General features: G+C 31.1%; 1 protein-coding gene across 2 annotated transcripts; it reads right to left on the reverse strand.

The window, feature by feature from the left end:
- Positions 1 to 923: 923 nt before the first annotated feature.
- Positions 924 to 17,888, reverse strand: LOC148627558 (protein DD3-3-like). 2 transcript variants are annotated; one of them, XM_088574740.1, is made up of 13 exons: positions 17,821 to 17,888; positions 17,378 to 17,527; positions 16,223 to 16,300; positions 11,808 to 11,985; positions 11,201 to 11,383; positions 10,053 to 10,245; positions 8,192 to 8,355; positions 7,595 to 7,742; positions 6,554 to 6,658; positions 5,682 to 5,744; positions 4,354 to 4,649; positions 4,046 to 4,117; positions 924 to 3,313 (listed from the first exon to the last, which is right to left on the reverse strand). In XM_088574740.1, exons 2-13 carry the CDS (start codon positions 17,522 to 17,524, stop codon positions 2,970 to 2,972), a joined length of 1,971 nt encoding a protein of 656 aa, XP_088430866.1. In that variant the 5' UTR covers positions 17,525 to 17,527; positions 17,821 to 17,888; the 3' UTR covers positions 924 to 2,969. The 2 variants fall into 2 exon arrangements, with proteins under 2 accessions (XP_088430866.1, XP_088430858.1); XM_088574732.1 differs by having other exon boundaries at positions 17,709 to 17,887.
- Between the last annotated feature and the right edge of the window lie 107 nt (positions 17,889 to 17,995).

Raw genomic sequence — 17,995 nt, forward strand, 5'->3', positions numbered from 1 at the left:
AATGAGATACTGGAAAACAAATGTGACCTTTTTTCTTCAGCTTGAAGAGCACTACATTTAGTCCTTATTGGAGTTGCTTATTGCCCCTGAAAGGTAAAAAATGACAGGTTTGTGGTTTTGAATCTGAAAACTGTAATAGATAGAAAGAAATAATCATTGTTTAAATGATCCTTATAACAAGAACTATACAAAAGACTTTATGGGACCACTCCTTATCAGAGTAAATGCCCTTGAAAGATCGAAAGCAATGAACTTTGTGGTGTTTAGCTTAAAACTTGAAAACTACAATAGAGAGAACAAAACTTTAATTGTTGACATGATCCTTATGACAAGGCCTATTAAAGCTGGTTGAATGACAGTTCCAGAGTTATTGCCCTTGAAGGTAAAAAAGACTCACCTTTTTTATCAGATGAGCCGGGTCTCTTGGGCATCTATTTTGGAAAGCATCTAAAGGATAGAAGAAAGAAATTTTTGGATCTTCCAATCCTGATTTTCTACATAATGTCTTGAATGAGGAATTTGCTGTTTTAAATCCGAATTTGCCTATAAAAGAATCTTTTTACACCCCCACTTTGCAGGAGGTATGTAGTAATCATGGCATCCATCTGTCTGTCTGTCCACAACTTTTTCATTACAGTTTTCTTTGCAGCTAAATATCACAGCCACTTGATATCTTCACAGTAACTTTATATACAACCATAGGTAAGCCATATTGGGGGATTCTATTTGAGTCTGTATCAACATCTACTTTCTGTTTGACAACTTTGTTTTTATTTTTACCATGGGGAGTAGTTCATATCCTGTAATGAGTTTTGTTGACAGTTTTTCTAGTTTTATTAAATATTTACTTTCAAGTTTACTTTTTAAGTTTTAATTTTTGCTTCATTAAATTAATTCTGCCTTTCAGTCACAGACAGAAAATATTTAACCCAGCATTGTTACTTTATTACAAAATAATATAAAATATAATGCAATGTGTAAGAACCAGCATACAAAACACATATTTTAACCAACAACAAACATTGTCTGAACCAGCAGACTTCAAAACAATTTAATTGAAACCAGAACCTAATGCATCTGTTAGAATTTAGATTGAAGAGGAGATATTTTTAATTACATTAGACAAGAAAACCTCTACATACAAATTAGTACATGTGTACTGTATCAGTAATGGAAGTGTTTCTAGCAGCTTTGGTAAAATTAACTTCACTGCTATTTTATAAAACAGGTTTTTGATATCAGTGTATTATTGTTAAACATATTTCGTAGAAGTCACAATTGTACCACAGTTTCTAATACATTTGTAAGCTGCAAGGATTCTGGATTCAATCAAATCTTATGATATGGTATATTATAATTTTATAGAAAAAAATACTGAATACTGAAAATGTTAAAAAAGATCCTTTCTAAAATATATTTTCAATATTAATCTTTAACAGAACATGATGCTAACCGAAATTTCATTAATCATAATTCATCTAATAACAATCTGTTTTAATCACATAAACAATACAGATGAATCATATAGAATTAAGAATTTAGATATGGTTTTCTTTCAAATTTTCAGTATATATTTCTTAATTTTTTGATGGAGAGATTAGAACTAAAAATATGTCTACAAGCCAAATACAACAATTATACATGAATATACAAACTACACTAATATTACACAATATACCTGCAAAAATCTATCCAACTGAAGTTTTCCTTAATATTTAAAGTGGTAGTCACATGTCGTGAGTTACTCATTACTGAATAATTCACATAATCAGCCATACTTCATCAGAATGAAATACTTTAAATAGCAAAACAAGGACAGAACTCAGAACAGTTTGGGCAATTAGATGTACTATAGTACATTACAGTTTGAAACATCCCTGAACTGTGATTGGTTTCTGAGATAGATTGAAAGTTTGAAATTTGACAATTACACAATTACTGTGCAAAAATCAAATATTAATTTTGGACCACTAAGCTTTGATGTAGAACTATTTGAGAACGGAGCCAAAAAGCCAAAATTTAAATACATGATTAGATTCTGAATATCAAAGAACTCCCCAGAATTGAAGACTAATTAAACCCAATAAAAACTGGTCAAGAAATAAGTCATTGAAATAAACTTTATAAAATATCTATTTTAGGTTCCTAATTCCTATACTACAGTTAGGCCTGTAACCCATAAACATCCTTTTGTGTGGTATGAATCCTTGTGTTCAGATTTCATACGGAAACCAGTGTGCTACTCAAGTAACTACATGATAACCAAGTGCCTACAGACGACAACAGCAGCACTGTACTGCCACTATGGTGGCATAATAATTGCTTTGGGACTGAGAATTCAATCTTTTCAAAAGAAGTGACCCTTAAAATGAGGTTTAAATTAATGACTTGACAAATAATGGTTAGTCTTGCAGAAATGCATTTCATTTCATGTTGTGGAAAGGCAGTTTTGGCAAGATTCATTGCACACATACATATACACATACATACATACATACATACATACATACATTAATCTCATATGGTATATGACTGAGAGGTATTAAAACTACATATATTTAGCACACAGAATGTAAATCAGCCCCACCTATACACATGTAACAAAATCCTATAAATAAAACTTACTCCAAATCCCATACCCAATGATTAGTATACCTTCAAAAACCTTTGATATGTTTTGCTTTGGTCAGATTTTTAATTTTGTTATATGTTGCATTCCTAGATATTTTTATCCCACAAAATATGTACTACAATATGCATATAATCATATAGACATCAAGAGTAAACCTTGATAAAATGGAATGTATTATTATCCCTGAATTTCAAAATAATTAAATACAAAAAAAATAAAAATTACCATTTTGTAGGTAGTATACATAATTCCCTGTCAGTCAAAATAATCTATTACGTAATTATATGTATGAATGTGGCAAGAAATATCATGAAATTAGTACTTTTTCCTGAGATTTTTATGAGACAATAAGTGAAGCCTTCTGACTTCTGTTGCTAAAGTTATTATTTCTAGTACTCATGTACCGGTATGTCCCTCTATTAAATTTAAGTACAGCTCCTTCAAAAGAAGCTGGAGCATTGTTAAGCAGTGAATTCATCTCTGCTTTGGTTTTGGCCTCACTAGCTGACTTATAATAACCAGAAGAGGACATCATCACTGCCAGATCTTTAGCAGAGGCTGTAGTACTTCCCTCTGATATCCACTTGATGTCTGCAGCATTCCACATGGTTGTTTTCTCAAAAGGCATTGGAAAATTGTCATTTAGATCTTTAATTTCAACTAAATTACTCCTGTCTGATCCTAAAAGGAAAAGATAATGATTTCATATATGTTCATAGTAAATCAGTACTCTACGGGATATATTCAAGCAAATAACTAAGTTCACATATTACCCAAGTTAATTGACCTTACAAAGGACATTGCAAATAGTAAGGTAGAGCAGACATCTAGTTAGGACTATTGGGTAATTAGCTACATAAAGCATTTAAGTCTTGGTAAGAATCAAGCAAAATGAAAAAAATCTCAAACATGCATGTCAAAAAACCCACCTACATTTGTTTTGTATCTGACATTATGTCCTGGCACTTGAGGGAGTTTTCCTTATTTGAAACAAGCAATATTTGAACTTTACATCAATGGAGAATTTTTGAAATTTTTCATTAAAATGATAGAAAATTGAGGTTATTGACAATTATCTGCCCATGAAATGTTCATTTGCAGTGAACAATGAGATCATCTTTATTTTACAACCATGATAAGGAAAATCTGGTCTTTATTTCGAGATCCTGTTGGTTCAAATAATCAAAATTTTTCTGTCAAATTGGTGGTTTTTTTCATACCATGCTTAACCCACTGCATGATTCTTAAAGAGGCAGGCACTTAACACTTAAGTTCACATTTTGTATTTTGTTTAAAGATTAATACTATATTGTTGAAACAGTACATGACAAGGCTTTCACTTGAATTTTTAGTCAAGTCTCAGTATTTCCATTCATGTATAACAATGAAAAGATAACATTAACTTTGACCTACCATCTTTTCCTTGACCTTCATCTCCAGCCTGGCCATCACCAGCTGGGGCATTGTTGTTATGCGTATTGGATCCTAAAAGTAAAAATTACATAACTACATGTAAGCATGTATGCAATACATTTCTTACATGTAAAATACTGTTTTAAAACATCTAAAAGCATGTCCAATTATTATGAAATGACTACAGCCCTTAACAGAAGAGATATAACGTTATCAACCTATTAAGTCCTAACTTTAACAGGTGAAAGAAAATCTAACTTCTGACAAATAATTCACGCAATTTACTAACAATATACATTCCTACATACCAGTCCACTGTATATGAACCAGATCAGCTGATGTCATACGAAGTGTGTTAGGATGAAAGTCATATTCAACAGCTGGATAAGTTTGTACTATGTTTCCTCGTTTACCCCTGACATTTAAATTAAACACTTTGTCAGTCATGGATACACCTTCCACTCTTGGCCTCAGTAAGAAAACATGGCTTCTGTCTTGAAAGATTCTACCAGTTTGATCAGTATTGATGTTTAGACGTAAAGATGTTCTTCCACCAATGGTTACATATGGATTATCTTCAATAATGGACTGGACTTGTGGGTTTCTAGAAATATAAGACAATATGGTGAAATATATACATAATTAGTAAATGCCACAAGATATCTTCTTTCTGTTCAAAATTATCATAGTTGTATTTAGGTATGGGGAAATACCAATGTGACAAGTTGTATTTAGGTATGAGGAAATACCAAATGTGACAATCACCACAATATTAAAAGCGACGTAACACTAAATGTTTTTTTCAATTCTTGGTTTATTTGATTTATTACACCTAATATGTATCATAAAAACTCCCTTGTAGTCACTTACATCGTTTAATTGAAGATAAATTGATTCAAAATTGACGATGACCCAAGCCGTATGAAAATGTATTCATGTAATGACATACACTATATTACAAACATAAGTTTGATAAAAATGAATACACAGGTTATGAAATCCTTGTACCAAGACAGCAATCATTAGTTGATTAAACACCTGTACAAACTGAACTTGATAGGTTATGTAGAATTTGTATGGTATAGACAGAGCTTGGTTTGGTTTGAACAGGTTATAAACCCATTGATCTTTCTTTGAAAGGACTTGTGAAGATATCTAGTTTCAAAAGGATTTTTCTTGTGGTTCAGTTTGGACAGGTTTCACTGTATATCAAAATCTTTCTAATCAACAAAACATCCATGCTAGGAAAAAGCAAACATTACTTGTACATGTATTTCATATTTGGTTTGAATGGGGTAGAAATTTCTAGATTTTCTCTCATTAATCTGTCATAAACTGTTTGGCTTAGGGACCAACCATTTTTATACTGAGGCTGTGTGGGATTATTTTGAAAGAAAATTATACCAAATTTGAGCATTTTTTTTTTACTCAGACATGTACCAAAAAACTTATGATTCTATATTTCCCACATTACTGCGGCTGCCACTGAAAAAAAATATATATCGTTTTTTGCACTTTTGCAAAAAATATTCTAACTCCATACAAAATCCCAGGCCACCCCTGGAGAAGAAAATGGTCCAAGCCTTAGACAAGTGTTTGTTTTACAAGGAATCCAGAAAGATCAATCACGACTTACGATTGTTGATTAAATGAGGCATCAGTGAAATAAGGATCATAGTCATCTGTTGATATGTTATACCTGTAAAAAATAATTAAATAAAAAAAAATGCATTGAATTCCATGTAAGAAAATAACCTTAACAAATTTGTTTTATTAATGATCAAATGAGAGAGATGGAGCAAAATAATGCCCATGTATATAACACAAAATAAAAACATATTTCTACTTTCAGTGTTTTGAGATTTTACTGACCTAGATACTTTCTGAATCATTAATGTATTGAAAACAGCTTTTTGTACCAAACCATGCTAAAAAAATTTTCCCCTGTCAAGTGTTATAGTATATAATGCTATATATAAAATATTTTAGTTCAAACATAAACTGCAAATACATGGTAAAAATAAAATTCTGCTTTGTTAATCATAGTTTAAACAAAATAAAACTTTCGTAAAATGTTGTTCATCATAAAAATATATGAGTTCTGTCAATATTATTAAGTACTTCTCTGACTAAGAATCAGGCAAAATGTGTACAAGGTTTGGCACAAAAAGAAAAAAACACAGAGATTTTATTGTATTAACAAAGTATTTATACCAGATAACTTCAGAAATAACCATCAATGTGTTTGTAAAATTTGCCTTTTTAAGATATTAATAGGCAAAATTCAGCTGAAATGCACTATGGAAAAATGGTGAGAATTTTCCCACACTTTTTCCTTATATAAGCAGTCAAAAAATATCTACGTCACAGATGCTTCAGGATAAATTTAAATAGCTGTTCAATTGTTCTCTAGATGTATTGAATATATCCAAGGCAAAAGACCAAATTGAGAAATATGATGTGCCACCCATTGCCTGATTCTTACACAGAATGGTACTTAAATCATACCTCATCCTGTAAACACATCGCTGAGTTTTTCCTGATGGGAAATATGGAAGTGTCCATACATAGCTATCTGCTTTACCATCAGCACCATTACCCAAATGATTAGATCTATAAAATATGAAAGTAATTCCATTTATACTGTCAAAAGGGGTGATCACATGCAGTGATGATGGAAAACACTGCCACAAACTCACATAAAAATGCCAAAAGTTCTACCTATTATAAAAAAAAACTAATTATACATGTTTTTGTCTTGCTAGCTATTTTGATTTGATTTGATTTGATTTACTTATTATTTTATTACTTGGTTATTTGCCAGTTACTGGCAGTCTTGATGAAAATACTGAAATAAACACTAACTTTTTAAATGGTTTTCTTGTATAAAGTATCAAGATTGTTAACCTACACATAAACCCAGTACTCCATTACAATTATCCAATCCACAGAACTTGTACACACGGGAAATAAAATGCATATTTTTTAATTGTTATTGAACTACAACTGAAATACTGGATTCAACACATTTAGGCGCCAATTTATACACTTTCACTTGTTGACTTAAACAGGAAATATTGCACATAAGATAGAATAATTATATGTACTTTATTATTATGCAAAGGTAAGTGTTAATTATAGGGTTTGTTAATCTCATTCTACTTCGATTTTCCCTACCAGAATTTTGGATGTAGAACATATTGAAATTCGAAGATAGATCTGCATTTTATTGTTTACTTCCGGGGCCGTAAAATGCTACAATGTAACATATTTATTTACTGCTTTTCTGAACACTTTTATTGTGTAGAAATTTCGGTATTTATTTATCATTTTTATCAGTATTTTTACAAAGATGTTTTACTTTTAATCCTGAACAAAATGCTCTAAAGTTTCAATGAATTTGAATGGTAGATTAGGAGTCCTAATTTAAGACCCATTCTTGTGAAACCATGAAGTCATGTGATGAAACTTACATACCCTTTTGTAAGTATTATTTGACAATGTACTATAACTTAAGCATTAAACTGTCTTTTTTCTAATGAATATTACCTGGAATAGGAAGCCTCCCTACAATCTGGTGGGTCAAGTCTTACAAGACATTCTTTCTTGGTAACATCAGTAGCATCATAAGGTATCTCCCATATATATGTCATACCACCATTGCTCTGCCTTGTGCACTGGGCTTCAGTTGTATATGCTAAAACACAGAGAAACATTCTCAGCTATTTAATTAAAGAAATGCCACATATATATAGCAGGCAAACTTATAACAAAGATACCTTTATTCTACAATCCTGTGAAAAGTGAAAAGCAACTACAAACTGAAACTACTACAATCTAATTGAAATTAGACCCATCAATTTTTCCATTCAGTCACTGCATGTAGGATCTAACAACACTCTGTTCTACTTCCTGTTCTGATCAGCCAATTAGATTTAATCTTTCATGATTTTGAAAGCATAATTCAAGGGAAAATCTGAGGATTGTGAAAATTTCATCAGAAAAGAAAGTCAAACGATGTTTTGTTAAATCCTACATACAGTAACTGAATGGATTGATAGTTCTAATTTCAATTAGATTGAAACTACTGGTACTGTTAGATAGTACTGTAACTACTGATAGATTGTTTTGTTACCTACTACATACCAGGTGCCTTCTCCAGATAATTGCTGAATTCAACCCACTGTCCTCCATTTTGTGTACACTCGGCTTTGTTGTTCCACTTAGAGTATGGTCTTCTACCACCTTCTGAGTAAAACTCAACACATTCTCCGTACTTATGGGTGTTAAAGCTGTTTGACTGGTAGTAACTGCAAATTGCAAGCATTATTTTTACAATGATGTGAATTCTTCTTTGAATGTTCCACACTATGAGTAACTATACTATTCCATTTTAAATTACATGTATTAGCATCTGTATGAAAGATTAACCATGTTATATTTTCAAATAACTCAACAAGCAAATAATATTTTGAACATGCTATAAATGTGATAGGTGAGTAAAATAAATGTGGTCTAATAAATACAGTTATCTCCCTTTTTTGATGGGATTGACTGTTCTTCTTTTGAGGCATAGCTGATTTTATAGACACCATAGGCTCTTACCCCTAACCCTACTTGGGCAAGTATATGGTAACTTGGTAAAAGGGGGAATAATTAGGCTGTGTCTTAAGTTATTTAACCAAGGATCTATCCTCAGCCCTTTGGGGGTTTTAGCAGCACCTCCCAACTACACATCTGTAAATTATTTGCACATGTGAATAACAAAACAAATTGATTGGTATAATCCTCTTTACTGGTAATTACTATCACTGAAATTGGAGTTATTTACCTCACAATAATACATACAGTTGTTTACCTATAGTTTGATTATTTGTGTTTACCCATCAACATCATTAGAGATAAACATGTACATTACATGACATGGGGTGTAACACACTTGACCTCTGGACATCCTTCACTGATATCCCTGTACATAATCCTTAACCAGGAAAACATATCAGATTAGTTAGTAAAATCATCTTACATGTTTAAACTATAAAATATTTGTTATTGAATAATTTCAAATCTAGAAACTTTTATGAAACACTGAGGAATGACTGAAAGAGTAATCAAGGGAACCAAAGTTCTAGCGGAAATCAAAAGAAAGCAATCCAGGGACAAAACCAAACATGGAAAACAGACAAACACAAGAAAGAATATTAAGTAACTAAAATAATACATTCAAAGTAATAAAAGCAAATGAGAAACTCGGACTCCACTAAAAGCTGGGAACATGGACCAGGTGCACCGGAAGGGTAAGAGTCCTCTGCTTTTCTAGAAACACCCACTGAGTTGCTCATCAAGAAGTCAAGTCCAGGGTAGGCAACAAATTGAATCAAATAGAAAGTACCACAATAGATAAGGTAGTTTTACATCACTCATGGAATAAACAATTGTCAATAAGTTGATGGAAAAGATCATAATGAACAGATATTTCCAGTTTTTGGAGGAGCTAGTCCATATTACTAGTCTCCAAAATTAGTTTTACTGTGTGTTACTAGTATTTAACAATTTATACATGATTTGTCCAAAAAATGGCTAAATAATATCCAAAATTAAAAAAAAGACTTCTTCCCAATTTGTAGCCGAAGTGCAGAATCGTTAAGACAAAGTGTCTCTTTCTTGACATCCACCATAATGTTAATTTACTTCAAAATTAAAAATTTCTCAATTTTGAAAAAAAAGTTGCAGACTGTGAAAGTACAATTGTTCATGGGTACCAATTTTTGTGGGTTTTTTTTTGAAAAGGCAAAAAATGAAATTTTGTTTCTATCAAAAATGAGATCTCCATGAATTCAAGAATCCACAAACCTGTGTTTCTTTCCTAATCCACAAAAATTAATATCCATGATTAAAAATACTTTCTGTCAAGAAAAATGGTGTAGTTTTGTATTGCTGTCCCTTGACTTTAAGGCATATAACTTTAACCCTCATTGCCCTTGATTAAAACCTTAATAAACTGTACCTGCACATAGAAGCATTTTCAGCCAGCACTGCAATATCTTTCCATGGTGTAGGGTGCCAATAAGGGAAGTAATCACGTTCTTCTGGACACTCATAACCATAGCGATTACCATTAGGATTCTGTCTGGTGTAAATAGCACTACTTGTCCCAAGCCCATTGTTAGATTTTAACTTTTGGTCTGCAGTGAATAATCCTAAGCAAAAAATAATGGTTTTCAACACATGCATCTTTCATGAATTTAAAACTGTTGGATGATGCTTGATATGACCACATTGGTCAAATCCCGAACAGTTTGGGGAAATAGAAACACTACATTCAGTTAGATACTTTATTCTCTTACATTTCAGAATGAATGTGGTCATAGATCTTCAACTTAAAAAATTGAAGCTGGACATTTAACTATTAAGACCCAAGAGAGAAAATCTAAATGCACAGTTTAACTGAGCATATCAAAGAACCTGTAGAATACATGTTTTTGTTGCCAAAATAAAACTATTTTTTTTTGTTCTTTGAACCTCAATTTATGTGAACTATTTAGAAAATGGGGTCAAAGTTTTTTTGACTCTTTGGAGTTTAATTTGGGGAAATTTTACAATGGAACCAATTAAGCATTTAGAAGAAACCCAAAGTTTTTTTTCAATGAAATTAAACACAGTTTTGATATGGGAAAACATAAAAAAAATAGCTAAAAATCAGAAATACAAAATCTCAATACACAGCATTTAACAGTCAGCATATCAAAGTTAAAATTAAAAATGTTAAAGAAATAAGCAATTCATATATAAATTTAGAAAATACTTGTTGTGGGTACATTTTGGTCCCTAATTTCTAAATGGTTTGGGCCACAACCACAAACCTTATCCAAATATCAATGTGGTAAATAGATATTCATTCATTTATGAAAAGTAATCGTCTCAAAATAAATGCTTATGGACCATGACAGCATATCACCAAATTATCATATGAAAACTTATTTTTTTGCAGTCATATAATACTGTATTAAACATCACACTATGTAGTAAAAATGCTGAAGAATGTTAATTTATATGAATTATCAACTGCCATCATAAAGAATTTGTATCATCTTTCAGAATATAGCAAATGAGACATGCATATTCACAACAGTCAAAAGCCAATATTCTGTATACCTTTATTTCTCTCCCTGACAAAACATTTGTCATACCATTCCCAGGGTTCATGTATAACTTCTTCTTGTTGAACAGCATTATTTTTACGATTTTGTGTCGTCTGCTTTGACTCTGTTACACTCTGTGGTCTGTTGTAGTTTTGTCTATCTGTTTTTTGGCCATTTCTCAATGTATTTGCTGTGCCTGACATGAAGTAAAGTTTGGAAATTTAGGACTTTTTGATTCATTTAAAACTTATTTTTTTCACTATGGATTGAAAAATAAATAAGGTTCTTGCCCCATATTTTAAATCTAAATCTTGTCTTCTGTTTTTTTTTTAAGTTCTAATAACGAATAATACACCTCTTTTCAGATTTGAAATTATTCTTAATATATAACATATCTGCACATTTCTAATAACTACAAATTTAAATCATGGAGATAAGATAACTTGATCACTTAAAAACAAATTCTCTACAGACTATAACTGTTTTGATGACTATCAATCCCATTTCAAGGATGATGCTGCCGACAACATGCAATGTAATTTTTTTGGAGTTTAAAAAATTAAAACGTAGGTGCAGCTGGGAGTTTACAGGGTTCCTTGTGTCCTGTTTTAAGACATTACCTGTAGGACTATTAACATCATCCTGGCACATGTACTGTAGTATCATCTGACAGTTCTGTTTCTGGGGATTTGTGTCCTCATTACCACCACAGCCATGCTGATTAGTCCATTCTATTTCTAAGAAAGTCTTCCCAGCATCATTTCTCTGTGTCTTAAAGGGACCACTTTGGAAATATTTCTGGTAAAAATAAAAGATAAGACCTAAATTGGATATTGGTGAAAAAGCAAAGTATTTAGTATTAATTATATTGCACATCTACAAATGATGCCAAATCTACAATTAGTTTCTAAAAAGTCCATTTAACTATTAAAGAGGACTTGCACAGCACTTTAAAGCTTTGAAAACCTACCCACTTGCAACATTTACTGGTAAATCCCTTAAGCTGGATTATTTCTCTGTTAAAGATTCTAGTAAATAAATACCATGCTCATGAATATATAGTTCCATCCATACTGAAAGGTCAACAAGATTTTGAGCCAACGAGGAAGAGGGATTTACAAAGTAATTAATTTACTCTCCTACTCTTTGTTTGCAGAGGTATAGAAGGTAATGAAAGTAGACTATTCATGTTTTTTGCAATGGAATGTTCAACAAAGACTTCTCCTATATACACAATGTAAATTTTTTTTTTTTAAATCCCTACCTACCTATCTATTTTTTTCAAAGGTGTAATAGGAAATATTTGGACAAAGCACTCTTTATCAAATGTTTATCACACAGGAAATAAATATATTACACACTTAAGACTCAACATGATGGATGTTTATGGAATATTATCAAATGAACATTGGTCACTTCTTCTGTTGACCTTACCCCTGGCTATCAAACCATATTTGAACAACAATAATTTCTGTGGTTTACATGTACTTGACCTGATAATACTATTCCTAATGATAAATTATTAGGAAAGTACAAAATTTCAGTGGTTTAAATGACCTCTTTTTACTACTTCTCATGATAAATCATAAGAGTATAAGTACAAGAAATAGCTTCCTACATTATAACCCAATGAACTTCCTTTAAAAATCAAGTGGTGTACTTAATATGTATAGTGACTATAGTCTAATTTGGCAAATTTAGGGAATTATGTAATAATACTGAATGAATACTTTATTGCATCAGCAAAACAATGCTATAACAAATAACACAATCTACATATATGACAAATATGACAGAGAACAAACAATGTGTAGTATAATATGAATAAGTTATATCTAAATACAGTGAAAATATGAAATAAGCTTCAAATAATTTGAGCGCTTAGTTTCCAAGTCGCATTTAGATACTGACATAGTTTTTTTTGTTAAATGCATGATCTTGCTTGTGACAAATGTTTAAGTTTATGAGTACTAGGCCACAAACAACAAAATTTAGGTAAAAATGACATCTCAATGACCTAAATGTAGGACATGTCCAAATGAAATGATATTCATCTTCTATGCAATTCATATAACAGCATTTACAGATTCCATTATATCTAGGAGTATTGTCATATCTACTGTGAAAGAAATTTAATTCGTGGATACCAATTTCCATGGATAAGGGAAGAAACACAAGTTCGTGGATTCTTGAATTTCGTGGTTTTGAGGTTTTCTGTAAACACATCAATAGGAATCTCCTTTTCATTGGAAACCAAGTTTTGTTGTTTGGCCTACCCAACGAAAACCTCGAAAATTGGTACTCCATGAACAATAGTACTTCCACAGTACCTGTTTCAATACACAATTTCAAAGTACCACTACGCAATTTGGTTAATAAAACAATATTATAATCATAATATAAATCATTTTCAAAAACAAAATCAATTTTAGATGAGCTATAAAAGGATAATTTTTCACAGTTAACTACACTAGCATGTCAGTTTTGGTAATATTGATCCTTAATACCGTTTTTGAAAAATTCAATTGAAACATTAATGTAATCTTGATCAAGCCATATATTGTTCAAACCAAAGCTATTCAGTAAATCACGAACTTTATAAGCCTAATTTACTTTGCCATAAGAGGCATCAGTACATAAAGTTTACAAACACCATATACAATTTTAGGTTTGTCATAAATAATGCTTAATCAATATTTGATAATTCTATATTTATGTAAAATACACATTGGCAAGTGGCCAAGTTTGCCATGTAAAAAAAATAGGTACATTTCTACCTAGTATAAGAACATTAGGACAAACACAATTAAAATTAATTTTGACATCATTGGCCCGATGAAATGCCCGATTCAGGCAGTACTGACACATCTGTCTACCTAAATTTCAAAACAATTACTGGGTGTTTCTAACAAGAAGCAGAGGGCATTTACCCTACCGGTGCACCTGGTCCATGCTCCCAGTTTTTAGTGGAGTCCAAGTAGTTCATTTACTTATGTTACTTTGAATGCATTATTTTGGTTATTTTATGTTCTGTGTTGTGTATGTCTATATAAATGACTATATTCCAAGTCTGGTCTTTGTCCCTGGATTACATTCTTTTGATTTCCCCTAGAATCATGGTCCCCTTGATTACTCTTTATAAATCCCAATGGATCGATTAATTTTATATATATATATATTGTAAAAAATTGTATTGCTGGGGTATCAACTTTCATACGAGTTGGGGTATACTGACATGACAACAAGTGCAACTTCATGTTTATAGTTGAAGTGCATAACATCGCCATAGGTGCCAATTCAGAGTACAGAAATTTTATGAATGAGTAATAGTTAAAAGTCATTAGATAAGAACACAGACTCCTGTTAACCATTGTACAGATTTATCAAAACTTTATAGGTGAACATATTGATTGGCATACATGTAGGAAATGGCCAACTTTTTGAGGAAGCAATCATTGCATTTTTTTTTTGCCATAAGGATTCTCCCTTATTTTTAATACAAAAGACGTTCAGTTACTTTTCGCATGTCTGCTGATATTCTTATTTAAGTTAATATAACAAATAACCTCATATTAACTGTTTTAACCAAAGTGGAGAAAACAAATGCAAGGTTACCTACATGTATATTATTTACGACAAACATATAAAAAAAAAAAACTTTTTATAAAATAACATGTAGATTTATGTAAGTTGTCATTACCATATCCTGTTTAGATTTAATAACTTACTACATGTACATGTATTGTCTAACATTTTAATGCTATTAAATATAACATATTACTACCTTTTTACCTACTTACAAAGAAGATTGACAAACATCTCAGTTACAATTTGTTTTTGAAAGATAAAAGGATGTAGAAACAACCATTTACCTCACAATATGTAAGTGTAGGAGTTACAATATCATCCTATAGACAGAATGCATGAGAAAAAAAATTAAATCATGGTCACACAATTAAACAATTACTGTGAAACTTAACACCCAAGGCATGTGATGAAAATTTCCTTTTTATTCAGTCACATTGTAGGTACATATTGTTCAAAAGAAAATTGTATAAATGACTGTCAATCAGATGTCAACAATGAAAGAATAAGAAATATAATTTTACACTGAAAGCATGAATTCACAATGACTAATGAAATTGAAAAAAAAAGTGTTCTCTTTCGTATATATGTATTAAATATGGCATATTATAAGCATTTTGAGAAAAAAATCTAGAGCAAACTAATTTTGGGAGGATCCAGATATTCAGGTGATATTTCTTGTTCTAAGTATCAAAAAAGAAATCGTTGAAGACCAAATATTCTGTAATTGAATCTAAATAATCATTTTAAAACAATAAATACTTTGTCAGTAAATTGATTTTGTTCTTGACAAATTTGCACATGAACTGAACCAGAAGCCTTTTTACAGTTACAAAAACATCAATTCTCCAATGATATATAGCTAGCTCAAAGATTTTTTTTTTAATTTGTTCACCTCATAGGAATATCATTTTTTTTTCGTTTATTATTTAAAAATAAGAAAAAAAAACCAAAACCAACAAAAAGTTGAGGTTTGAAGTGACTGAAAACTTCAAGAAATTATATATTACTAGTATAAGAATAATACAAATGTATCTTCACATATTTCAGAATGGTGCTAATTGACATGCTATACTGCATAGTGGGAAACTTTTTTTTTTTGGTGGGGGGGGGGGGGGAGGGCCGGAGGAGGTTGTGATAATTTTTACATATTTTAGCAGCCTGTTTGAAAGAGCCAAAATATATTCTTCAAAATATTTACTCTATTTAAACTTAAGTACCACCACCAAAATTAGAAACGTCAAATTTATGTAAAGCATGACAGACCTTTTTTGACACTAAAACCAAACCACTTTTATCCACTCAGTATCCATAACTAGAAGGCATACAAGCCTGAAATGTAAGTTTTTAGCTTTTTTACACATAACTGGCACATTTTACAAGCCTCACATTGATTTTACTGGCCAGTGTTGTCAGAGTTGTATATTGATAGAAGACTTCTAAAACTTACCATTCTATACTGTTCCCCTTCATTGTTTGATGGGTTCTCTCCCTTGTCACCAACATTGTATCCCCCTTTATTATTGTTCTAAAATGAAGGAATATACTGAGTTCCAAATAATTCATGTACATATCTGATATCTGAGCTCCTGATAATGCAGATCAACACAAAATTTAGGCATTTTTACCAAAGAATATTACAGTAGATTTTATGGTAGAAAATCATTTTTGAAAATGTATTCTAGAAAGGAAAGACAAATATAAAACATACTTGAACGCAAGTCTCTATCATTAATGACATAGAACAGATGCAACTGGCTTTGTTCATCAAATAATGCCATCATTTTGAAATTCAGGTTCCATTATGGTACATATATAATGTCAGTATGAGGGTTCATATAAAGCAAATAAGGTTGAAACCCAAATAACATTTCCTATAAATTCAAAAAGCTGTTTATTTACAAAAGAATACTCCACTGTACATACACATGTATCTAGAACTGTCCATCTCATTTCAATGCAAGGTCCACAGGGAGAATGATAAGAACTTATGGGGCTTATTTAGTTTCCCTTTTTTAAAGTTCCAATCATTACACTTTTGGGGAAATGGAACTGAAGCAGTAGATTGAGCACTTTTTTTAATTTTTAACACTGCCCAAGACAGCGAAAACACAATATAAATATCTGGTATGAGAGAGTCAAAACAAACATTGACTGTGATATGCAAAATGTATGTCTATATCTAGGAAAGTGATGTATGTACAAAAGATCTTGACATACATGGGAAAGATATATACAAATAAAGATTTGTATAATGAACCAATATTTTAGTGGCTTTTTGTACAAGAAAACATTGAACTTCTCAAATGTTTTTGAAAAGTTTTTGTAAAATATTTTGGAAATGCGGTTATTAGACACCAATAGTTGATGAAAATTATGAATTTTTCTGCCTTTTTTATATATAATTTTATACTGTATTGAAGTTTGCCCAAGCCTACTATGCTTGTCTACAAATACTTTTTCCTTGTTATGTTTAATTTGTAACTGTCTAATAATCATAGTTGTGTGAAAATGTCATATATGCTCTGTAAAGGCCCTTTGATTGGAATAAAACATATATACATTCTATATACAATTCTGTCATTAATTAAGAAGTTTACAATACCTGTGAATCAAAAACTCGGTTTGCATTATTTCTGTTGGCTGTTTTCTCATTCAATCTATTGTTAGATCCTCTTGGTATGTGTAAGTATAAATCTCCATTACTCCAACCGAACAACAGGACACTCAACAGAATCCAGTGCCTGAACATTTCCTGGAACACATATGAAAAACTTATAATTATCATTTGTAAAAAGCTTCTAGTTAATGGTAAAGATTCCAATAACAATTATCTTCAAACGAACACATAAAATCTACTGTAAGTTCAGTCCATGCAGAAAGTAAATCTTTTAATCAAAGTGAAAGTAGGGGTCAACAAAATATAGATTAATTACCTGTGAAATTTAACTTGTTTTCCTGGCAGTTTCTGCTTCAGATATAATTCTTATAACTTATTGATGCCTGGTGTAGTGATTCCAATATCTTTCTTTCTTATAATATACTAACCCTCAAGTTTTTATGTAAAACGAATTTTCTTGTTGCCTTCAGTTGATCACACCAATTAAATTAATGCGCTACACGGGTGCGTGAATCTATTTATATCTATGACAATAAAGGTCCATTTTTCGTCCGAACAATGATTTTTTTTTTTAAATTATCATATTTAAATCGAAATATCTGA

This window comes from Perna viridis, chromosome 1 (assembly GCF_037379345.1).
Source record: "Perna viridis isolate PV_CMFRI_1.1 ecotype Kerala chromosome 1, ASM3737934v1, whole genome shotgun sequence".
Lineage (NCBI taxonomy): Eukaryota > Metazoa > Mollusca > Bivalvia > Mytilida > Mytilidae > Perna > Perna viridis.

Excerpts from the sequence above, each read along its gene's own strand:
- LOC148627558 (XM_088574740.1), bottom strand. The coding sequence starts at position 17,524 with ATGTTCAGGCACTGGATTCTGTTGAGTGTCCTGTTGTTCGGTTGGAGT. Across the intron at positions 16,301-17,377 it reads ACCGAGTTTTTGATTCACAG|AACAATAATAAAGGGGGATA; the intron begins GTATTGTAAACT and ends CCTTCATTTTAG. Across the intron at positions 11,384-11,807 it reads TGATGTTAATAGTCCTACAG|GCACAGCAAATACATTGAGA; the intron begins GTAATGTCTTAA and ends ACTTCATGTCAG.